The sequence below is a fragment of the Drosophila simulans genome, chromosome 2L (genome assembly GCF_016746395.2).
Source record: "Drosophila simulans strain w501 chromosome 2L, Prin_Dsim_3.1, whole genome shotgun sequence".
In the NCBI taxonomy this organism is placed as follows: domain Eukaryota; kingdom Metazoa; phylum Arthropoda; class Insecta; order Diptera; family Drosophilidae; genus Drosophila; species Drosophila simulans.
Window position 1 is genome coordinate 8,016,167 of NC_052520.2, and position 24,636 is coordinate 8,040,802.

Below are 24,636 nucleotides of genomic sequence, written 5' to 3' on the forward strand. Positions count from 1 at the left end.
AATCAGATGTTTTGAAAAAACATAAATATGTAGTGAATAACCCATATAATATGAACAAAATTGTACACAAAATGTATAAGCTCTTTGTTTAATTTTATATTAATATATATTTTATTATTTTTTATATTATTAGTCCAAAATTTGTAAAGCAAACTAGTGATGCTAGCGTTAAAGTGTGGATTATTTAATTATTAATGACATATTTTTTTGTTTAAATTATCTTCTCTTAATCATCTCAATCGGCTGCAGGCTCATCCGGTGGCTCCAGCTTGACGTCGGCGGATCAGGGTCGATGCAGACCCGCCACCGCCGGCGACATATGCACGTTCGGACCAACTTGTTGGCCACCCGGTCCACTGCCCATGCCGCCCATAAGAGTCACATGCTTCCTATAGTTGGTGAACTGCTCCAGGTATTGCTTCACGGTGTCCATTGGCTCGAAGATGTCGTTGTGCTTGGCATGAAGCTGCTGTTGCCCCATTGCCGTCATTATTGTCTGTGGAGCGAAATAGGAGGGGAAGTCCTTGTTCACAGCAATGCCGAGGAATCCCTGCAGCATCTCGCGTATCATCTCCCAGCAGTAGGCCAGAATCACGCACGACTTGTACTCGATTTCGATGAGGATGCCCTTGAAGTGGTCCATCATGGTGACAGAACCGAGTTTGATAACAAAGTCACCATACTCGAAACGAGCGCCACGAGACTCGATTTTGGTCTGCTTTTTGGAGGTAAAGGTGTTGGTCATCTTGAGCATGAGGAGATCGAAGATGTTGTCGGCGACAATGGCCACTTGTTTGCCGGTGCCGTTGTCGATGATCGAGAACGTGGAGGCGGGATACTCGGAGTTGTGCAGGACGTGGACGGCGCGTCCAGGTGCTCCATTGTGCGGCTGTGGCGTCGAGATGAACGTTTCGCAGTCCACCAGAAATTGGCCGGCATGTGTGGCGCCCAGGGCGAGCAGACGCTTGCTCAGCTGATCAATTATGTGCGCACCCGATTTGCCCTCGGGCAAGGGATATGGCTGAAGTATAGTTACTCCCATACTTTATGCAATAATTTAAGTTTTTTAGTTTTATTAATTTTGTTTACAAATCTTGCAAGTTAAAAGCGTCCAGAGTGACCAGTGTGACCAGTGCAGACTTTTTAGTCATGAGAAAAGTTAGCCAAATAAAAATACCAAACCGGCATACAATTTTCGTCAGCAATAAAATAGGACAACACTGGCCACGTCGCGTGCGGATTTGTTTATAATTTTCGGCAATGCAGTTTCACTTTAAAGTCGCGGACGCTGAAAGGGACAGGGACAATGTGGCTGCGACCAGCAACGCCGGCGCAAATCCGCACGCAGCCCTGCAGCCGCAGCAGCCCGTTGCCCTGGTGGAGCCCAAGGATGCACAACATGAGATACGATTGCAGTTGGTTGACGACTTTTCAGAGGCACTTCATGAAATAAATAGAAAACCATTGATGCATCCATCACTTGCAGGAATATCGTGGCCACCTTCTCCGTGAACTGTGAACTGGATCTCAAGGCTATTAACTCGCGCACAAGGAACTCGGAGTACTCGCCCAAGCGCTTTCGGGGCGTCATCATGCGGATGCACTCGCCCAGGTGCACAGCGCTGATCTTCCGAACGGGCAAGGTCATCTGCACGGGTGCGCGAAACGAGATTGAGGCGGACATTGGATCGCGAAAGTTCGCACGCATCCTGCAGAAGCTGGGATTCCCCGTAAAGTTCATGGAATACAAGCTGCAGAACATTGTGGCCACCGTTGATCTGCGCTTCCCCATCCGCCTGGAAAACCTCAACCAGGTGCACGGCCAGTTCAGTTCCTACGAGCCGGAGATGTTTCCAGGCCTCATCTATCGCATGGTCAAGCCGCGCATCGTTCTCCTGATCTTCGTCAACGGAAAGGTTGTATTCACGGGCGCCAAGTCGCGCAAGGACATCATGGACTGCCTGGAGGCGATATCACCTATTTTACTAAGTTTTCGCAAGACGTAGTTGTCTCTACACATCCAAATGTTTTTGTTTAGCTTAGTTATATTCCATAAGTATATTTTTAATATATTTACCTTAACTTTTTTAGTAAAAAATGTGAAATGCAATAATTTACTTGCTTATTTCCATGTTAAATTCATAGAAATTGTAAAATTTTATTTTGCCCTTACTAAGCAAATTCATTTCTATTTTTAAAGAAACTGTTATTTAAAATAAATTTGTATATTTTAATGTCTTGTAATCCATTTCATTCTATTCTTGATAAGATATTTGTAAATCTATGGAATAATTACACATTTTTGTACCCTTTCCTAGTATTTGGGCAAAAATATTCAAATGCACTAATTCTGAAGTGGACCAACAATCCAAGAAAAGAAAACACATTTGGATAAACATTAATTTTATTTATTTTCAGGTTTCGTTTATTACAAAAGAAAACACAAGACACTTCATAGAGATTCGATTCGATTCTTATGGTACGGAAAGGAGCTACAATCTTAGGTTGTGTATAAAAATTTCCTTGTTCCTCGCTTAGTTAGCTTCATGTACATGGCTATGTGAGATTTGTGTTGGGAATTAATAAACTAATTGTGGTTCATATGAAGGCGTATATATACGTATCAAACTTACAAACTATGCAGATTCATTATTTGCATAAATTAATTGGACGGTTTCTTCAACGAGTTTCTCTTCATTTCGTTTCAAAAAGTATTCAAGAGTTAGATAATACAAATAAGATAAATTTCCATTCGATATGCATGCAAACTTTTGTCAAGATACATTTGCTAATGATTTCTAAAATCTATTAAAGGCATTTTGTGAAAGACACATTGATTGATATTTTCATTCCGCACTTGGAGCCCGCTCTATGATAAGGCATAGTACGGTTCGTTACGACTTACAAGATACATTAGGTGGCTACATGTGGTCTGCTACGTGTGGCAGAAGATTCTTTGTTCAGCAATAAAAATAAAATCTAATTTACGTTTAACTGCTGTTTTGTACATTCGATTCTACAGCGGGTCAGTGGAGTACAACTGAAAAGAACTAAAAATAAAACCAAAATGTTGACCAGCATTTTTGGACGGAATGCAATTTCGTTGGCAAACAAAAAACTAAAAATCAAAACAAATAACTACAAAGTAAACACATTCAATAAATGAACAAAAACACTACGAATCTTAGCAAGGTGTTTCGAGGGTGACTTTGTGAATAGCATTCGTTTTCTTTCTATGTGAGCAGTTGCATCATGTTTAGGACCAGGTGCGTGCGACTTCGCAGTAGGTATATGAATACGCTGAAGAAGAGCAGGGACATGGACATGGAGGCGCGCCAGCCCATGTTGTAGATGGAGCAGTACGGACACTGAGAGCTGCCGCACACCTCGCAAATGTTCAGCAGATATGTGGGCAGGGCATCGAATATTGATTCGTTGAATCGTTCTGCAATTAACATAGAAGAATATTAGATTTATTTGGTTTATAGGATAAATGGTGGTTTATAGATGTTACTTACCAGGTGCATAGTAGTCGTAAATGCGCACCGGCAGATAACGAGACATATTGGCCACTGGATACCAACGCTCAATGGTAAAGTTTACACAGATGTCCTCATGATCAAGCTGTTCAAAATTGACAAGATTAAATATTGATTATAATGTGCAATAATAAAATTCCAATCGTATCTTACATAATCGAAGTAAAAGACAATCTTGCGTTCTAGATAACGAGCCCTTCTCAAATTCCTCACACGGTTGCTGAGCACATAAGTGTCCAGTTTCTGCTGCTGTATCCAATAGCCAGTCGGTATGGCCACATCCAAGACCGCCATGCCTGAGCGCTCCGACTCGTTTTGGTTTATCCAACTAAGAAATTTGTAAAGTTATTACAATGGTCTTACACATTTAATGTCAATAGAAACTCACTTTTGACAAGCAACATAGGAGATATGCGACTGATTCCTGCCGTGGAAGATTGCCTTGGTGTGCAGTCCGAAGGCTGGCACTGGCGGCTTGGTCTGGAACTTCTCAATGTCCACATTGTACTGCACGTGCATCTGCAGGATGGCATAGCCAGCACCCTTGGCCTGAACCTTGATGGTGCCCCAGGCATCTGGAATCTGAGAGAGATAATATAAGTTTGTTAATAATCTATTAGAAATAGTTTTTGTAATGCCTCTTACCTCGATACTCTGCAATTTCGCCAGATTCGTGTCATCAATGTAAAGCGTTTGTGTTTTGCCGCCCTGCGAAGAGGCCTCGATCTCCACGGTCAACGAGGAAACCTCGCGCAGCCTAGATCGCACTGTGTACTCCACAAGAGCCTTGAGTGCAGCACTGGTATCCTGGGTGGAGGCCCATCCGCCGTCGTTTAAGCGCTGCGAGTTCAGCCACCGCACAATGGGATCCACGAAGAACTCACGGCGCGCCACATAAACCAATAGAGCGTAGGCGGTTGTCTCTATATTCAGCGAATCATATTCGTATGGCAGACGGGGCAGCGAGAACCACTTTTGATTCTCCAGCTTGCGCGGCGGTTGTGGTATTTCCTGGTTACCCCAGTACATAAAATCGCCTATAGTCCTGGCCTGACGTCGCAGGATGGCAAATACTTCCTCGGCAATCGGAGAGTTACAGAGCTGCAGGGCGTACGCTGTAATGGCCACATCAAAAGGTTGCGCCTGGTGTCTCAGGAAGTCCATATTTCGTTCTATATACGCCAAGGCACGCTGCGTGGCCAAAGCAACTCGAGAGCCCAGAGTGCCAGAGATATCCTTTACGGTGGCCAAGGTTATGAGTACGTGGGACGTTAGCGTGATGTTCTTGTCAAAGTTGGTGCGATTCATCTTCCTATCCGGCAGCCATGTGACCTCGAAGAAGGATCCCTGTGGCGTCTGGTGTTGCAGAAGCCATCTCATGTTCTTTTCAATGATTGTGGCATCGATCCAGATGAAGTTCTCCCATTCGTAGAAGCTGGCCTCTTGGAACACCCTCAGGCAGTAGCTGGTCAACCAGACGGACGAATCGGAGTTGTTCCAATCGGAACGGAACAGTGAGAAGCTGCCATCGGGCCGCATAAAACTCAACTGCCGCTGATAGCCAATGTTCATGTGGTAGAATGCATTCTTCTCCAGCGTTTTGTTGCGCTGATTAATTAAGCGCATGTACATAATCGTGTAGAGATTGGCGGCGAAACTGAAAGCATTCTGTTCGCCCGACTCCATGGGCAAGTAAAGCAGGGAGCTAGCATTTACGGGCATGGTGGGAAAAATGGGACCCACGACATCACCCACTACTGATATCCTAGCCTTGTTTGAGCCGTACACAAAGTAACGATCCACTTGATATGGAATTTCTGGCGTTTGGGTTACATTAACATGCATGTATTCCAGGACGTAGGCGCGGTTAGAGAGATCCAGTAGCAAGGATTGATGACGATACTGTGGCAGACCATCCGATTCTACATGCAGTGTTCGCGTTATGGTATCTGTTCCAAGCAAAGTAGCCACATGTAGGGTCACATCCACATTGCCCAGACGCTGAGGCACAACGGGCACGTAAACCACCGTCGTTCCTTGGGCCTCCAAGTAGATGAAGAATTGATGTTCACCAAAGCTGGTTCTGGGGTTATACGATCTGACGATGCCATCCTCCTCCACGTGCACAAACTTGTAGTCCGGACTGTCGTGCAGTACGACAATGGCCTCGATGGGGGTTATCATGTAGTTGAAAACAGTGACACGGATGCCCACCTGCTCGCCTTGTCGGCAAGCCTCCGGCATTTCCACGTTTATGAAGAAAGGTTGGACACCAACGTACTCCAAGGCCTTGTTCATCATTCCAAAGCCTTTGGATGGACTCACACTAAACGCACTGACCATCCAGTAGGCGGGGCGATCAGGAACCTCCACATTAAAGATGTATCGACCATGTGGTCCAATGTTCACATCCTTCCAGAGCCACACATTCTCATAATGCCGGAGCACGCGATTGAATCGGTACTTTCTGTAGTTCAACAGCTCTGTGTCATTACGCACATGGCAATTGATCTCATCTGTTCCATCATCACAATCAAACAAACCATCGCACTGCTTCTCCAGGCGATAGCAACGTCCACTCAAACACTCTCCGAAACCCAATGTACGATTGCAGGTGTCCTGTCTTCTGGGTACATAACCATCCGTAAATACGATCAGTCCACTGTACTCAAAAGTGCGATTTGCATCGACGCCAAAGGACGAGGCGGGGAAGTACACCAGCTCATCGGGATTGCCTTCGTGAGAGTACCAAATGTGCTTGTACGTTCCGTTGGTCTGCTCGTCGAAGTTGGACATCTTAGTGATGATCTTGGCGTAAGTGAGCTCGTTGCCGGCCTGCATTGTGTAGAAGGCACTGTCGATGCCAGAGAGACCAACATACGAGCCAGGCTCTCCAAAGATGGCCACCTCCACTTTTTCTCCGGTTCTCGCTTTGCGATTGTTGATATATACGGTAAAGTTATTCCGGGAGATGCCATTAACTGGGAACGTGAGGGAATCGGCCACAACCTGTCCCTGCTGGTTAATCTTCCACACTACAATCGTAGCCACCGGTGCCATTTCGGAACTCAGAACTACAGCAATGGTTTTGATGCCCTCTGTGATGGTTTCGCGGTCATTCACCAGGATAACACCCTTTGACATAATGAGATAGTTGAATTCTTCGAGGTAGAAGTTCGTACGGATGTGGAAGATGATATACTCTCCAACCACTGGTTTCTCTGTGCTGGTGGTGACCTTGATGTGCTGATTTCTGGGCGAATAGTGAGACACCAAAAGGAGCTCCGTTTGAATGCGTTCACCACGCGGATCCACAAAGTTCGCATGCAAGCGCATGTTCTGAATGCCGTTTAAGAAATCTCTTGCTTGTGGGCGGTCGTCCAGGTTCAGGTCATTCCTGATGTCAATCTTCACCTCCCAAATGCCATCGCTCTGCTGCGACATGGGCAATCGCTGGGCGGGCCAGTCCCTCCTGCCACCATTGCGGCTCTCCACGAAACCAGAGACTTCCATTAAACCCTGGCGCAATAGGTTTGGATCGATTGGTGAACCATCATGGTACTCAACTGCCAGATATGTGGTAAATGGCATGGCGGGCTTGAAGACCTGCGGCGAATCGCCAAGGAATACCACCTTCAGACTGGAATTGTACACCCTGGCCACGGAGTAACCACTGATGATCTCATCGTAGAACTTCTCACCAACAGTGGCCGTGATCAACACCTCCGAGTTGGCCAGATTGGGCACCAGGAGCTCTAGCTCCCTCAATGGCCACTTGAAGTCAAAGGTTCCATTGAAGTAGCGCAGGTAGGGCAGGGTCTTTCGATAAGTTCCACTCCACGCCTCGTAGCTGCTGTCCTGATACTCGGGTTTCCTAACCCAGAATGGCCACTCCTCGTCGAACTGATAGTGTCGCTCGACCACATATTGATTCCTGTACAAAATATCCTGTGAAAGATCTGTTCCATCCTGGGGCAGTTGTCCAGGCACATTATACTGCACTTGCGGATTCTGGTTGGGATTATTGTAGCGCCATCGCTCATTGTAGAGGTTAGTTTGCTCCAAAGGTGATCGACCCAGGCGATACTTTTCATTTAGAACTTGGTTGCTGAAGTATCCAATTGGCCGGATCGTAGCCTTTATTGTGAGATTTCCTCTAACTGGTAGGCCACTGGTGAAGTTAGCCATCACCCTTCCGTAGATGAACGGATCCGTGGTGAAGAAGTAGGCAGGCATGGTAACATTCACTTCGAATCGGGTCTGATAGTATTCCTCCACGGTGAAGTGACTCTCCTCTTGCTGTCCCTGAGCAATTACACGGATGGTCCATTCTCCAAAAGTGGGCTGATCCGATAGTTTGTACTCCAGCGAAACGGAACCCAAGTTTGATTGACTGAAAGTTAAACAGAAATAGGTTGTTTATTTACATTTTTTAATAGACTGGATTTAAAATTGTTTGTATATACAAATTTCACTTACCGCGACAGCCAACGTTTAAGAATATGCCTGTTTGGATCCAGCATGTACACATCGACGGGATTGTCAAATCCCTTCAGTTCGGTGGTGATCGGAATGGTCCTGAATCGCACAGTTTCCCCTTGCATATAAAGAGGCTTATCGGTCTGCACAAATATCGTCATGGAGCGCTGGGAGAAGTCTAGTCTTGTTTCGTTCAGGAAGGCGAGGCCACCGAAAACATTCTGGTAGAAGCCTTCCACTCGAAGCTTATAGCTTCCAGTCACACTAGTTGGTGGGATTCTCATGAGCAACGTCTCCGGTATGCCCTCCTTGACATCCTTAGAGTCACCGCTGATTTGGACACCATCGCACGCGATGCTGGCATGAACGGTTATCGGGTACTGGGCTTGGAGAATGGACACGGACACCTGATAGATTAGACCAGGTCTGACCATTCGAGAGGCCACAATGAAGTAAGTGGGCTCCCTTGAATGCAGCGATTCCAAGAAGGTGGCCTTGATGTTATATGACGACTTTCCACGAGTCAGACTCGGCTCCTCGTTGTCCTGATAGCCTCCTCCTCCTCCCAATCGTTTATTATAGTCATCTTGCCCAGCAAGATCGTTGTAGCTTCCCGAATCTGTCCTGTACGGCGGGCGATCGCTGGGATTTGTTTGTCCAAAGTTTAGGTTGTTGTTGCTATACTGATTCGTTTGTGGATTGTTACCCCACTGCTGGTTGGGCAGTAGCGGCTGCTGGGGATTCTGCTGGTTCTGGTTGGGGTTGTAGTAGGTGTCGCTTTGTCCGACCGCCGGTTGCAGTGCATCCAAGACGGCGGCTACCACGAGCAGGGCGCGCAGCAAGTGCCACATCATTGCTGAGGAGAAGTCAGAAGTGAATGAATTAGAATCGCTGAGTATAACTGCATCTCCCGAAAACTATAAATAGAGGGCTCTGATTTGGGTGATCGGCCTGTTCTTTAATGCCTGTTGAATAGGGTGTATCAAGGTTTTTCAAATCCAAAAAACCAATTTTCGAGTTAATACAAACATTTATCACAAAAATAGTAAGCTTTGTATAACCTCCTTCCAATATGTTGTTTTAAATATATCCCGTAGTTAAGTATTTAAGAATTTTTGAAAACTTTTGGCATACATATACTTTCAAAACACCCTAATCCCTAAGTCATGGACCGCATCTCATGTTCGAGGATTGTTGTTTGTTGGTTGATTTCCGCGTGCTGCGAACAAGTCGTTAATGAGGGCGCCGACATCGGTATTAATAGACTATAGACGCGATCCGGCAGGAGCAATGAACGTATCTTCAGGGAGATCTTTTTAAGGGGCAAGCGGCACTATGGAAACTATGTCAAACATTAAGTAAAATGTCATTCAAGTGGGCGGCGCAATTAGACAGCAGAGATGTATGCCACGCTGGGATTTGTGGCGTTCGAGTCTTCTTCTGAATGGGTTTTTAATGCCATCGTTATTTATGGTTGATTTATAAGAGATTATGAAATCTCAGCTTCACAAACCACTTTGATCTTCAAGGGAGAATTATTAATATAGAAATACTATACTAAGACAATTTTTCATATAATTATTAATGTGAACTTTTAATTGTGGATTCTAATTACAAGGTATCACAAAATATGAAAAGTATGACAAATTGTAATTGGCATTTAACCTCAATGAAAACAGTTTTTCGTTTTTTTATAAAATTTATTTTTAAAAATTATTTCCTTTTTTTTTTGCAAATTGCCGGTGGTGGAATGTCTGCTACATTACAAAATGCGCATATTTAAGTATTCCAGCTTATCAGCACACAATCAGCCGGCACACAGGGAATACATCATTCGAGCAAGGACCTCGAAATCCTCCCTACTCAGGTAGGGTAAGAAGTCAACGCTTAATGGCAACCATACAAAAAGGGTCCACGCCAGGAGAACAATGAGGCACCGGCACCGACTTCTAGACAAGTGAGGTGAAATGAAACTGAAGGATGGAGGGAGTGCGTGTGTGTGTGTGTGGCTGCATTTGAAATGCATTCACTGGCGAGCCAATGAAGGTAAAGTCACTGGAACTGAGCGAAACACGCAAATGAAACAACCGGCTACCTGACCATAGATATGGGTGTCTATATGGGCCTGGGCGAGATACTCTGTGCACTGAAGCAGCAGAAGTTACTGGCCTATAGGGGTCTCTACTCTCGGCGGTGAAAACAAATACCGAACTCGTAATAATTTCAACAACGCGACTTGTAATCCACCCTTTGCGCACAGCTACACAGAGAGAAAACGGTTTACCAGATGTGAAAACACATTTGCAACCTTTTGAAATAAATAACATCTTGCAAGGGGTTTTTTTTTTTATATGAAATTTGGAAATATAAATAATTTTTATATTAAAATATGTTATTTAAAAAAAAATCTTTTCAATGAGTTTGCTTTTGTTTAAAAATGGCATTTCGGAATAACATTTCTATATAACAATTATACTTTCCATCATTTTTTTTTCAGTGCATGAGGGCGCACCAGCACAAGCGTAACACACAAGTAAAGTGGGCATTAATTAGCCGAGAAGACCCATTCGAAATGAATTGAGAGGGCAAAAGTGCAATTGAAACAGCAGGCAGGACATTTTGGGCGGCCAAAGGAGCAACTGTTGGCGAAATTCGAGAGCTTGAAGGCAGAAAAACGAAAGAAGACGCCGCAATCCAATTGGCCAGCAGGTGGCCAAAACGCCAGCTTCACATTTCCTTTTAGTGGCAAAGTGCTCACAACTAAAAACATCCTCTGCACTTACTAATTCCATTTAAACGATAAACAACGAGCACATAGTGAAAAGTTGTAACCAATATTTGAGGCACTTCTTCGGTTTTCGGTCAACGCCCATGTGCCAACAACAACAGCAACAACACAATAACACTGGCTTAGGCATTTTGGAGACGGCCAAACACACGATTTTTGGGCGGGTCGCCAAGTGGAAGAGCTCCGAAAATCCATTTCTACTCACCTCGGTACTGAAATCGATCTAATCTGGCCGCTCAGCAGGCCACGCACATTTTATTAATCAACAGAAAGGTAAATAAAACTAACTCGGGAACTCAAAGATTCGAAAAAATGAAACAACACAAAACCAACAGCGATCCACACCCGCTTTGATGACTGATGCAGTGTGACCGTTTGCAGAGCGTGGCGCAATACCAGATTTCAGGTGTGGCCAGGACGCTGAGAATTTAACGGTCGCACTGAGAGTTCAATCTGCTGATGTAAAAATTTTATAAATCTCGATGATTTTAATGTAATTTAATGATGATGATTTTAGTGATCATAACGTTCCAAAAACCTATCAGAAACGCGTATTTTTATTTAGTAACGAAGTTAAACCTAAACTTGCCAACCAGATATTATTATTAAATAACATATTGCCGAAATATATGAGGGAATTTAGTTCTTAGCCTGGGAGTGAGACAGAGATGGCAAGACTTTATCCGCTCAGCGTCAGTGTTGGTTAATGGCGTTCTATTGCCTTTTCAGTATATATCGTTCAGTATTTTTACTACTATTTGGCTATAAGCTTTGGTCATACCACCGCTTCAGTTGTCTGTGTGTGTGTGTATTGTATGCATGTGATGTAAGGTCATTCGCGTGAAAATATCAGCGAGGAAAAAATCGAATTTTTGTGTTTTGTGTGCTAGGTAAATGCGAAAAATTGTGCAAAGTCGATCGGTTTAAGGCCCAGTCCGTGTGCCAGCGGTGAAAGTGTGAGCCCGCTCGGTCATTTACGTGTGAAAAGTCGCCAAGAAGTCAAAGGTGCTGGGTTGCCCAACGCAAAAATTATGACGAAAAGCACACCAGCACAAGTACCCATCTCTCTCTCTCTCTCACACACACACTCGCACACGCAGCAGAAGCAAAAGCAGAGGAGCTGGGAGAGCTAGAACCTAGAGTTGTCAACGCTTTGCGAGGAATTTCGTCATTGAGCGGTGGCATGTGTGTGTGTCAGTGCGTGCTCAGTGAGTGTGTGTGCGAGAGTGCGTGCGTGTGTATTGGTAGTTTGTTCTCTTCTTTGGTAGTAAAACACAAAAGAAAAATCATCGGGGAAAAATGTGAAAAATGTACATAATTCGTAACCCAGTCTGCGGCTAGTGCTCGCCAGCCAGTGCCCGAAAATCGTGCTGAGATGAAACACCGCGCACCGATTGAAAAACTATTACATAAATAGTGCAAAGTGTAAATGTTATTGAAGGCAAAAAAGCGGAGCAGCGTTGGGAAAAAGAGCCGCGCACGCTGTCGTCATCGCTGCTAAAAAAGCAAGAAGAAAGCGAAAAAGAGAAAGATAAAGACACCCCCTTCCTTTGCCACAAAAGAAAAGAAATGAAATGAAAATGGAAACCCAGTAACTAATCCCCAACGCGTTACTGTTACAATGCCGAAAAGTGCTTAAAAACCATATCCGTGTGTGTGTGGGTGTTTTCCCTGCTCTGATGTACATACTCCAGTGTGATGCATGATGTATGATGTACAACACTATTCATGCCAATAACATTTTGTTAATACCGTAAATAAACTAATAACATTTAACGCGTGCGATTGTGTGAGTGTTGGGGAATACGGCCCTGCGCCTGTGTGAGTGACCTCGTGTGCGTGTGTCGCGTGCTCCGCTGGTGTTGGTGTATCTTTGCAAGTGTGTGTGTGTGCGGCGGCAAGGAGTGTCATGCGTATATTCTACCTCCCACAACCCCCTACTTACCCAGCACCCCCACCCGCAACCTCACACCCTTTTCCAACACTGACCCACTGGCAGGGCCTATCCAACAGCAAAAACAACAAAGCCAACAAGCAGGCGGCAGCAGCTCCTTTGCTCCAACGAGTTTTATCTTGTTTTGCCGTTTTAATCATATGCGGGCGCAGAGAAAGGAGAAAAGCCACCGAGCAAGAGAGTGGGAGAGCGTGGAAGGGGAAGAGAAGAGCAGAGCAGAGCAGAGGAGAGGAGACAATCACGTCATCCAGCCTGCCATGACACACCAACATCAACATCGATACAGTGAGGGCTCTCGGCTAATGAACAGCGGCTCAAAATAGATAAACTCGCTCTTTATTTTGGTTACCCCAGAGCTGTTGGCCAAGTCAAATTCCATTGCATACTTCGGCGATCGCGGGCACAGTGGGTTGCAATCCGTCGATGACAGGATACTTTTCTTTAATGCTGGATTTCAAACACTAGTCTTATTGGGACATCTTAAACGTTCGTTTTTATAGCATACTTTGCGGATTACAGGCACTTTGTCCTTATTGGAAACCAAATTGTGATTTTTACTAATGTTGGTTTTTGGGCTACACAATAAGCAGACAAAGCTAGAAATTACATATTGCATTGGTCATCTTTGAGAGTTTGTTTGCTTTTAAAGTTAATGGTTCTGTGTTGAAAACTTTTCCTTCGAGAAATTCAGAAATATTTACTCAAGAAGTTTGTTTAGATGATTAAAATCACAACCCGGATTGTAACAGCTTGCTATCGATTTCGGTTTCAAGACGGCTTCACTGTACTCACCATTGATGACAACACCGAGATACACACATCTAAGTAAGCCCTATTGGCGAAATAAAGACGAGCGCGTGAATTCGATTGCGATGATGATGGAACTCAGTCGTGTTTTTCTAAGCCTTTTAATTAAGGCAATTAAATTGGCACCCCTCTCCCAATGCCCGCTTATTATTTAATTTTTTATCGGTCATCCGAGGTTCGATTTTTGGCCTCGGCTTAGAACAGCATCGTTTGTGTGTGTGTGTGTGCCGCTTGAATGTCAGAGTGTGCGTTGGTGTGTGGGGGTCTTGAGCGAGCGTACGAGAGAGCAAATAAACTGAGTCATGGCTGACGATGACGTTATGCTGCTGCTCTTTTCTGCTCTATTATAGTCCGCTGCCTAACTTGCGGCTAGGGCAATTTGTCTCCAAAGTGTTTATGCTCAAAGTTTGCCAATAAAACGCGAAAGAAGGAACAAAAGTTTGGCACAAATGCCCGAACACAACACACAACTACCATGGCATTTAGCATTCGATTGACCTCGAGGCCAGCAGCAAATCGATAGCAATGTTTTTTGTTTCTCCTCCAAATCGATAACATGCCGCACAACACCAACGCCCCCATCGCCAACCCTCCCCCTTTGTCCACCAAAATGCGGCTTTGAAAACTAGTTTGTGTAGGATGCTCTCACTCCGTCATAAATCTGATTTGAGTTCTAATTAATTTGAAACGATACGATATTGATGAAGATGAACTCGTTTGCGTGCACTAGCTATCACATTGGAAAGCTAAATTGCTATATATTTTGCCATTAATTTGATTTTAGTTTAACCTAATGGAAAATTATTATCAGTGAGAATAAATTAAGTGGTTTTGGTACTTATATTTATTGAAATAATAATAATGACTAAATTAGAACGCCATGAACACTTTGCTCGCTTTTTGATAAATTTCATTATAATCTCTAAATTTCAAGATTATTAAGTGGCCAATGCAGTACATAGGGTATTTTAAATATTTCATCAATCACATTATCTGACGACAGTTTTATTTTGTGCGAACACGTCAATAATGAGTAATAGAGTTTTTGCTTTTATCAACTTTCAAGAGCATTGGAAAATTTGTCAATTATTAGTACTTCTACTGTCAACTACAAGTACTATGACTCTTCTTGCTTCATTATTATTTATGAACTCATTGCAAGCATTGCAAAATGTTCTCTATGGTTGTTGGAAACACCTCATCAAATACTATATACCCACTGATCGCTTTAATCTCAGCGGGCAAAATGCGAACAGCTGATTTCATATTTGCTCTCGCAAATTTGTAAAAATAAATACGGCTGACCAATAATAAATGCGACGAGACGACCCCCCTCGGTGCCGCTAGCCCGCAAAAAACCCCCACCTTTCCAACACCCATGCCGAATTAGCAAAGTTCCCTGCCTTCCGAAAAGATGGATATAATATAGAGATGTACATTCGTGTGCGAACCGCACAGAACCGCCCGAAACCAGAGCGGCAGTGCGAGCGGGACGGCAATGGACCAGCGGCGGTCAGTTCGGACGGTCTGGGGGTCTGGGTCTTTGGGACTCGGCGACTGGGCCGCGGACATCTGACGTCGTTGTCGACCATGCTCCGGCTACGGTATTATATCATGTGGCCAAGACGTTGGTGTGATTGTGTTGGTGTTGGTGATTGTGATACGGACGGACAGAGTCCCGTATTTGTTCAAAGTACTGCATTGGGGCTTTATCATAATGCGATAGAATGAGAGTCGGATTCGTGACACGTTACGGAAACATTTCAACTGGCGTTCTATCTGCGCTGCTGAGGGCCGCACGTCGTCTGGCGGTAAACAAAAATCCAGCGCACTATGATTTAGCGTTGTCCGTTCGACGGTTTTATTGCCAAAACTTTGAGAATTTATTTTGACTAGTTTTTTTTCGAGCTGTTTCCCCTGTATAACACAATTGCTTTCAAAAATGTTTACGTGTTTTATGGCATTTCTTTTGGGGATGAATTGTTATGTAAGGTTTATTATTTTAGGTGTTTTTCAAACATTGATGCCTTTCGCCAGTTGAGGAATTTTCTAGCTGATGTTCGGGTATTCTCTTAAGGGTGATGATCATGAAATCGGTCAGCACTGGTGATAACTTCTACCTTTTTGTTTCTTATCTATTCTGCTTACTCGGTGACTGTCCTCCCGCATTGATAAGAGCGGGAATAGTTGTTTTCTCGACGCATCCGCAATACGAAATTCTAGAAGTAATAATAGATCTCGGGCCAATTCTTATCAGCCTTTATGCGGACGACATGAGGTGAGGCAAATGGAATGCTATTTTTCTTCGATCGTCAAATAATTGGTCGTAATTACTCGCAGACAGTGTCACTTGCTGATTTTTGTTGAATCATTGCTCGATTGCAATTTATTTGATACTGTTCCTTTAGTGCTTTCTATAGGGTGAGAGAAAAGTGAATACCAGTAGCGTACTTTCATGCTCATAAGTACATTGTAATTTCGTCAATATTGGAAATTCCTATCGAACTATAAGATAAGGTTTCAAGAGAGAATTTTAATAGGGTAACTAAATTTGCGGTATCAAAAACTTTCGTACTTTAAAATTGTATAGCAAACTGGTAGCTTAAAGCTTGTGCATTTTGTTTCAAATAAAACCGGTGATTTTAAATCCCTAGTGATTTCAGTATAATGAAAAAATGTCGTTTAAACTCGATTTATTTTTCGCCATTTTGTACAGTACTCGTAATCGGTCTGGTCAAGATAACGGCCGAACTATTTAGATAAGCTGACAAGTGTATGTCAAACTGAACCCAAATCACTGTGCGTCGACGTCGCTGCCGCGGCGATGGCAGCGAAGGCGGCTACTCTCGTCCGTTGGTCATGTGTGCGGTTCAGTCTGCTCGCTGAATTCGCCGCGTTCGCTCCGTTCGCTCTGTTCTGTTTGCCTCGTTTTGGCCCGTCCGTTTGCCAAATTTCGTTCGCTTTTTGTGTTCCCGTTGTGCAATAACAGCCAAACAGCAACAACAACAACAACTAGTACAAGTACGTGCAGCAACAACAATGGCCATTGGCTAAAAAGCAGCTAGAAATTGTTGCGCTCCTTGTGTAAAACATAATTATTTGCTCTCAGTCTCAAGAATCCCTCATTCTCTTTCTCTTGCTTTCACTCTATCTGCCTCTCTTTTGCTCGCTGGCTAGCCAGAAAAATAGTATTTTCGTCGTCAACGTGCCATAATTTCTTTTTTCTGCTTAGCCAGCAAAAAAATAGAACTTTTGGACTGGGAAAAGTTAGATGCGCGTTTGTGTGAATGCGTGTGAAAAAAGAACTGCAAAAGTTAACGTTAAATTAGCGGGCTAAAAGAAAAACCAAACCACCCGCCGCCCCCTTATGTGAACAGCACGTGCTTAGCTGCAGTGAAAATCAAAGAAAAATAAATAAATGTGACATTTGAAAAATTATACATTTAGCTGAATGTTGAATGTTGTTCGTTCGGCTTTCGTTTTGATTTTGATCTTTTCGATTTGTTTTTGGATCCTTGATTCCGCTCCTCTCCCCATTCTCTTCTTAATTTGAAAATTGATGTATAATTTTAAAAAGTTTTCTCTCACTCGCTTTTCCTTATGCTTTTGTTGTTGGAAAAAAGCATACAATTAAAACCGAACGAAAAACACAACAAAAAGAATACGAGGAAGCGCACGAAAAGTTTGCCTTCAAACGAAAATAAATGCAAAATGAGAAATTTTCCTAAATATTTTTATTTGCGAATATAGCTTCATGAATTAAGAACAAAATAGGAAAGCTGGAAGAGCCAAAAAATAGAAAAATTCGCACTCAAGCAAAAACACCAAACGGAAGATCCAAAGCAAACAACCAACCAACCAACAACATCAACAGCATCAACTAATATCAAATTAAATAACTAAGCCTAATAACGTATACATTTAAAGATCTATTTATAAATTAATATTTACCATAATGATTTAGTAAGTTAAGCTTAAAGTACAAAAAAAAAAAATAAGAAAAGCAAAGAAAAAGAAACACCACAACCAACAACAACATCAACAACCAACCAACCAACAGCCACAAATAATTAATCAATCATTTAACGGAGTAAATTCACAAATCTGTAATAAATGCAAATGACAAGGAAATAACGAAAACGACAACAACAACAAATCACCGCCAACAACAACAACCACACATCGGCAGCATAATTAACAACAACCAACAACAACAACGGATCAATACCAAAGATGGAGGCAAAATTCTTGGCTAGCGCTCTTTCATTCCTCTCGATATTTTTAGCGATTTATGCTCAATCACTTGGTGAGTACAGCCCCCCGAAAATCCCTATAAAACTAAAAGAATGAACCCCCTACAATAAGCATAATGATAAACAAAGAAGGCCCTTTTAACCTATAAGTTGTACCCCGCCCCTAAAATCACCCTGCCCCAACCGCACACCGACCCACCCATACACACATAAAATATCTACACACCTATGTACGTAGCAGCCCAGTATAAAGGAATACAAAAAATATACATACATATATGGGGGAAAGTATGGTTAAACTGCAGCTGTGATAGCAGAAATTGCAAAACAGAACACAACCGAACCGAACAAAGCAAAACAAAGAGGTGGAGCAAGAGGAGGGAGGGAATAAATAAAAAACAGCAGATTGTTTGTGGCTTACTGTAACACCCGCTAACCTTATCCCACGCCCCCTAATTGCCCCGCCACCCAAAACAAAAGTGCACCCACCAAAGGGTGAGGGTGTTCGCCTCCCACCCACCGCCTGACTTTTACCCCTTCCAAGTTCACCCTAAAGCCAGACTCTAGCTGCAATAATGGAAACAAACAGTATTAATAAGAGGCGACTTAAATCGATGGTAAAGTTATCGAAGAAATTTATCGAATATTCCTTAAATTTTTTCGGGGATCTCAAAGAGGTGCACTTTGCAGGTTTTTTAGCCACAAGGCGTAAATGGTTTTTACCAGCAATATTCGAAAATATTAATATATTTGAGAACCGCGCTTTTAAAAATGAAACTTTTATTTCGTTCACGTTCTCGACTTTGAAGAGAACCACAAAATGGACAATCACATTTCTTCTTTGCCCGGCTTTATGTATTCTCTTTTCATATTGCACGGGACACCATCCACTCACCAGCCACCCACGAGCCACCCAGCCATTTTCCAACTTTGGACAAGGTCTCTCTGCTGCATTCTACTGTTTTGCCCTCTAGTTAAGCGGACTTCGATATTTTCGTGTTGCTTTTATAGTTCATATTGTTGGGTCGGTTGGATGGACTTGGGATTGGATTGCAGTGCTGCCATATTGACATTGTTGCTTATGTTTTATTTTTCCCCTGCCGCTTTCGTCGTAGGTTTTCCGTCGCTTTTCCACTGTTCGCGCGACCGCATTTCATTTGATTTTCAATTTTCCACACAATTGCTGAAAGAGAACAGCGGCGAATGTCGGGAAAAAGCAGAGGAGCAGAAGTAGAAGCAGAAGCAGACGCAAAGTATCAAGTTCATTTCGGTTCTAGTGAGGGCTATCTTTAAGAATTTTTGTTTAGCCTTAAGAAGACTATTTTACATGCGGTCCAATAATTACGGCCTGTCTCTGGTTTTCCCCGCTTGTTTATATTAACTTTAGCCGACCCAAAGCGAAGCGGACCAAAACGAATCGATTTACCGATTAACCGATACGTGCCCGATACGTACCCGATACGAACCGGCAACGGTGGCCTGCATTTTGTTTACATATGGAACTGGGCAGCCCGCCTCGCACCTCGCACCTTCCTTGGGGATTTGTCTATGATGCCCGCGCGGGCGGTTCCATCTATTTATTATTCTATGCATACTATCCATTTACCTATTCTACTTTATTCCATACATCCATCTATCTACATATCTATCCGTCCGTCCGTCTGAATGTCTGAATGTCCGTCTGGCTCTGGCTCACTACCAAAACCTACGTATGTTCATGAATTTTGATTTTTTTCTCGCTGAACTGAACGTTTGGCTGGTTTTGTTTTGTTTCGTACATTATTTAGCCCCATGCAGCTATTTTCACATTCAAGGTGTATTAATTGAGTTTTTTTTCGTGCTGTTCATATGCTGGCATTTATTCATAGTTGATTGGGGGTATTCGTTCCGTTCAAAAGGCAGTGTGTAAATAATTTAAGGTTTTATTCGTGTCTTTATTAGGTTCTGTGATTGATTTATTCAATTATTCATAGATGCTCAAAGTTTCGACTTAATTATGGTTTAAAAACGAAACGCAAAACTATTGCCTATTTTAGAATAAACCCATATCGTTAATTGTTGTACCTTGCTCTTAGTTTTTATTAGCCCATTTGGTATTTTTTGCACAATTTCGTTAGCGTACTAAATATTCAATGATTTTTCAAATTGTTTACGTAAATAAGCAGCCGAAATAAAAGAAAGAAATTACCGGGCACGCATCGAGGGAAAACCGGCCTGGAAAAACAAGAAAAGCGATCCCTCCAGGGAGATAATGTCGGTGGCGGGGCAAACACTTGTACATAAATGGGTGTACATACATATGTTGGCACTACATGAATCACTTTGAATCACGCGGGAAGGATGGAGGCGGAGGGGGGAGGCAATTCGAAAACCAGAAAGCCAATTTGAAGAAGCATTCCTTTGTCTCCCCGCTGAATTTGCCCCACACCACTTCAAAGCCATTTTCAGCTAGTGGCGAAAAAACCACGTGTTGTCCAGGTGTTTATGCTGCGGACGAATGTGCGAAGAGCCAAAATATAATGCTGGTCTGGTCACACCACCCATCCATAGGTCTTGTCACATATATGTGTACATACATACATATGTATGTACACTGTACCATGTACTCCTCCTTATTTCTCTTTTGTTTTGCGGAATATCCGAGCAGGTGGAATGTCTTGGCAAGTGCTTTCATTTCGGCTGTTGACTGCGCACATTTGGCTAACCAGTTTCATTTTGCCATGTTTATTTAATGACATTTTCATTACATTAATAAATGTCAAATATTTAAATTTCGGCTCACCCAGCAAAAGGAAGCCAAAGCAAACAAGTAGCGTAAAACGAAACCGATGTACAGTGGGTTAAAAAAAAGGCTAAAAGTGCTCCAAAACAGTATGAATTTCTTTTAATTAAGATGGTTTAAAAATTAGAATAAATTAATAGTTTACTATAAACGGTAGGAATAGTATGACCAAGTTAAACATGTTATTTTTATGAATGTCAAAACTTATATTTAAAATATTACCATAGGCGAAATATCATCTAACAAAGAAACTTTTATTCCCCTATTTACATTAAATGTTTAATTAACTTAACTGTGTGCCCTTTTTCAATTACTTTATCGCTGGATGTCTCTTATTGCACATAAATCATACGTATTGATCGAGAATCTCAAGCGGATTAAGCTGAAGTGAATTTAACTCCTTGAACAGCTAGCAATAATTCAATGTTGTTCTGGTTTTCCCTTGCTTTTGCTGCATTTGCTATAAAAATACATTACGAAAGGCACAGATTGTCTTGGGTATCTGCATTCTGCATTGAATCCGAGATGATTTGTGCGATACGAGGCGGCGGCGGGCAAAACCTGGCTGTTTTGCCTCTTTTGCGCAAACATTATTTTTATTAAGACAATAAACATGAAATGTAATTTCCCTTTCAATGTCATCGTCGCCTGGCGTTGGCTTCAGTTTAGTTTGGTCTCATATTGGATTGGGTTGCGTCTGGCTGGGCTCGGTTTGAGTTTGTGTTTGGAACTTGAGTTCTATGGGTGGTTTTACATGACTACACACACACACACACACACAGAGAAAAAGGCGTCATGGTGAAAGAAAGAAAGGCTTGGCTGGCAGTTTCTGGTTTCTATAGTGTTGCCATGATGCCACCAGTGCTTCAGTGTGGGCGTGGCATTGGCTTGCACTGCACATTTCCCCCGCATTTCTGATTGCACATTGTCTGGAATTCAGCGATTGCAGTGGAAAACTCCCTGCCTCCGCTTTCCCCTCTCCACAGCCCGGTTGTGCCACTGTCCGCTCGTTCCTTTTCTTTCCTCTTCTTTCTTCTGACTCTGGTTCTTGTTGTTCTTCAATATAGAGGTTGCCTTGTGTTTCCGGCCCGTGCCAGATAATGGTTGCTTAAACAGGGCACGTCCATAAATATATATATATATACATATATATATGTGCATGTGCGGATGGTGCACAGAAATCAAAATCAAAACTCAAGGTGCACAACTCCAAATTGAAGTGGTGTTCAAAAGGTTGATTGCCAACCAACATTTACATAATCCATCGTTGCAATGAATTGTATATTGTTTCAATTATAAACTGCTCAAGCAGGCAGATTAAGTATGCTTGAAAATACACGATGATATTCTGAAGAATTCTACGATATCATTGTGTCGAGAGAACGTTTGCCAAATTAATTAAGGTCTTGTGACGCAAGATGAGAATAAAATTGTGATTTTATGACGCACAATAAGCTGGGTAAAATGGCCGTAAATCAAATTTCGCCACCTTGACTTTCGCATTTCGCGCAGTGTATGCATATTCATATGCGTGTGATGCATTTTCCTGCTAATTGAGGACGGTGGTTCATGGCGAGCACGGAGGTGAGATGCCGAGCACAAAAACAAAGTTGTATTTTAACGCCCTTATCTATTTATCGTAGCAAAGCGCCACCATCACCATCACCATCACCACCCCCACCCCCTCCATTTCGCACTTATTGTAGTTGTTTTGTGGTTGTTGCTCTTTTATTAGCAGGTACCCGATAAAAGCTTAAAGTTCACACATTTGGCAGACCTTTCATACGGCTATATCCGTGCTATTTGTCTGTGTGCACGCTCCAATATTTGCCTTTGTTATAGGCTAAGTATTATATTTAAAAATAAATATAGTGCTTCTTTTTTTCCTGCGTGAGAACAATAAAAATATATATGCCGCACTGCTGAGATTCTCTCACTGTTTTGCTCTTAAAATATTCTACGTTCGAAATGTCAAGTTTTTCATTCGATTTTCATCTTTTGTTCTCTTTTTTTTTCGCACTTAAAGACAATTGCGTATGGCCCACTGTGCCGGGCCGCATATATACGTATATATAGATATATATGTATATATCTATACACTTGTGTATAGCCTCCTATAGATTATATGAATGTGTGTATTTTGAATGTCTGACTGTCTGGCAGAAGTGCTGTTTCTTGTTGTTGCTGTGTGTTTGACTTTTCATCGGCGGCAACGAAAAGCAAAAGGCAAAAAAAAAAAAGCAATGCCAAACCAAACCGAAGAGTCGCCAACAACGTCACCAAAGAAAATGCCAGCACCCCATTTACCAGCCCTTTTCCCGCCCAATCAATCAGCCACCCCCCGCGTGTGGGGCATTTGACCAGCCAGAGTGGAAATCACATACATATATGCACATACATATATTTCCCCTCCTTTTTTAATTCTGTTTTGCTCAAATATTTTCTTTTTTTTTTTGAGTGACTGTCTGGGAAATTGTTGTCGCTATTTCCACGAAAGAGAGAAATTTTTCCATTGTGATGATAGCTGAAACAGCGGGCAAAAATACATATAATAGTAATGCAACCACAACAGATTTAACTGTAGAAAGTTCTCATTTTTTCAATATTAACCATAAAAGTGTTGGAAAACATTTTATAAAGTCAAGATGCGACGAACTTAGCAAAATGGAGTGCCAACTTTATTTCTATAATACCATAAAGTGCATTATTTTATATGGTTATATGACCCAAAGGACTTGATAGACCTTCTGAATATGAAACAATTTTGTTCTTTCATTTGAGTCCGGATTTTGATTAGAGTGCCGTTGTGTTATTCGCCATCATATCGCAGCCCGGAGTTTAGTATACATGTACTAAGCGACAATATTGATAAGAATGTTGAAAAAACAGCTTTATCGCCAATGGCATTGACTCTCCCTCCCTTTTCTGGCGCCTTTGTCTTAAAGTTCAAAAGTACAGAACGAGCGTTAAACGAAAATAAAACATTGATGATACAATATATGGAACTTGGGGACATTTCTCGCCATTAAATGATGGCTGGCAGTAAATGCGTCATATTCTAGAACAATTGCCCCAACGATGATCAATTAAAAAGCCTCACCACATCGGACTTTTACTGTGCGAGCAGTAATATTTTTTTACAAGTACCATAAATACATAAAGGAAATAAATAAATTGGCAACTGCTCGGCGGCACACACGTGCGCATACAGATACACTTGTATCTGCAAGTTTCCCTGCGAGTTGCTCGATTTAGTTTGCTTTTCCTCGCATCAATTTGCGTTTCGTTCCCAATTGTGCCAAAGCCAATAATAATTGACATAAATGGCGCATCCAGGGGCACGGGGATAACGAATAGCATAGGGGGATGCCTACGAAAGCAGGGCATATTCAAATGAAATATTCAACTGGAAGGCATATGTACATACATACGTTCGTTTATGCGGACCAAACAATTTATTGATCAATTCTGATGGCCCGTGACGTATACCGAGCTCATTGATTCTTTTACCCAACAATATATGATCGCACTACTGACAGTGCCCGTCAAACAGTAGAAAACGAAATATATTACACAGGCATAAACAATAAATATCGATTTGCTGGTGATGAATTCGTTTAGAATTTCAGTCAGAAGGCATAAAGCTATGATTTCATTCAAATCACTTGCATAGAACGTTTTTGAGTAACCGATAACATTGTAAAAACTTTCGATTTGCTAAATTCAGGGTCACACTGTTTGCTTATTTATTAGCTAGTTAGTCGTTCTTGAAGTTTAGGAAACCGAAGCGAAACACCACACCACACACCTCATATTATCTAAACATTATGTGGCCCATAAAACGTTTAAATGTATCTGAACGATATCAAGATACCCACTTCTGTGTTCCGGGTTCGCCACGACTTGTATGGCTTTTCCATGGCCAAAAGAAACCGCCACAGGAGAGGCTAAAATTAAATTTAGCCTATGTTTATTTCGTTTAATTAGACACAGCAACTGCAAGCAAATAAAATATTTATGTACAGCCACAAGGC

General features: G+C 42.4%; 4 protein-coding genes across 16 annotated transcripts in view; 2 read left to right on the forward strand and 2 right to left on the reverse strand.

The window, feature by feature from the left end:
• Positions 1–163: 163 nt before the first annotated feature.
• LOC6731433 (mediator of RNA polymerase II transcription subunit 20) lies at positions 164–1,162 on the reverse strand. The gene has a single exon (XM_002078548.4). It carries the CDS (start codon positions 1,040–1,042, stop codon positions 284–286), a length of 759 nt encoding a protein of 252 aa, XP_002078584.1. The 5' UTR covers positions 1,043–1,162; the 3' UTR covers positions 164–283.
• Positions 1,163–1,178: 16 nt separating this feature from the next.
• LOC6731434 (TBP-related factor) lies at positions 1,179–3,135 on the forward strand. The gene is made up of 2 exons (XM_002078549.4): positions 1,179–1,415; positions 1,487–3,135. Exons 1-2 carry the CDS (start codon positions 1,261–1,263, stop codon positions 2,004–2,006), a joined length of 675 nt encoding a protein of 224 aa, XP_002078585.1. The 5' UTR covers positions 1,179–1,260; the 3' UTR covers positions 2,007–3,135.
• On the reverse strand, positions 2,393–11,219 carry LOC6731435 (CD109 antigen). The gene is made up of 7 exons (XM_016178700.3): positions 11,012–11,219; positions 8,019–8,874; positions 4,185–7,932; positions 3,928–4,121; positions 3,693–3,867; positions 3,519–3,624; positions 2,393–3,445 (listed from the first exon to the last, which is right to left on the reverse strand). The coding sequence occupies exons 2-7, from the start codon at positions 8,870–8,872 to the stop codon at positions 3,234–3,236; spliced, it is 5,289 nt and encodes a 1,762-aa protein (XP_016024056.1). The 5' UTR covers positions 8,873–8,874; positions 11,012–11,219; the 3' UTR covers positions 2,393–3,233.
• A 345-nt stretch (positions 11,220–11,564) lies between these two features.
• The window catches only part of LOC6731436 (neuroplastin), a 32,662-nt gene continuing 19,590 nt past the window's right edge, over positions 11,565–24,636 (forward strand). For 2 of the 13 annotated variants that reach the window (XM_039291882.2, XM_039291883.2), the window contains exons 1-2: positions 11,570–11,811; positions 17,318–17,873. In XM_039291882.2, the coding sequence (XP_039147816.1) occupies positions 17,801–17,873 (73 nt within the window). In that variant the 5' untranslated portion in view covers positions 11,570–11,811; positions 17,318–17,800. Of the gene's footprint in view, positions 11,812–12,096; positions 12,232–16,381; positions 16,589–17,190; positions 17,874–24,636 lie in introns of those variants that run through there. The other 11 variants (XM_039291845.2, XM_039291876.2, XM_039291851.2 and 8 more) reach the window with 10 other exon arrangements.

Bases quoted from the DNA above. Each gene is read 5' to 3' on its own strand.
- LOC6731434 (XM_002078549.4), top strand. From the start codon at position 1,261: ATGCAGTTTCACTTTAAAGTCGCGGACGCTGAAAGGGACAGGGACAAT. The intron at 1,416-1,486 runs GTTGGTTGACGA...CATCACTTGCAG, and splicing joins CAACATGAGATACGATTGCA to GAATATCGTGGCCACCTTCT.
- LOC6731435 (XM_016178700.3), bottom strand. From the start codon at position 8,872: ATGATGTGGCACTTGCTGCGCGCCCTGCTCGTGGTAGCCGCCGTCTTG. The intron at 4,122-4,184 runs GTAAGAGGCATT...TATCTCTCTCAG, and splicing joins CGAAATTGCAGAGTATCGAG to ATTCCAGATGCCTGGGGCAC. The intron at 3,446-3,518 runs GTAAGTAACATC...TGTTAATTGCAG, and splicing joins TTACGACTACTATGCACCTG to AACGATTCAACGAATCAATA.
- LOC6731433 (XM_002078548.4), bottom strand. From the start codon at position 1,042: ATGGGAGTAACTATACTTCAGCCATATCCCTTGCCCGAGGGCAAATCG.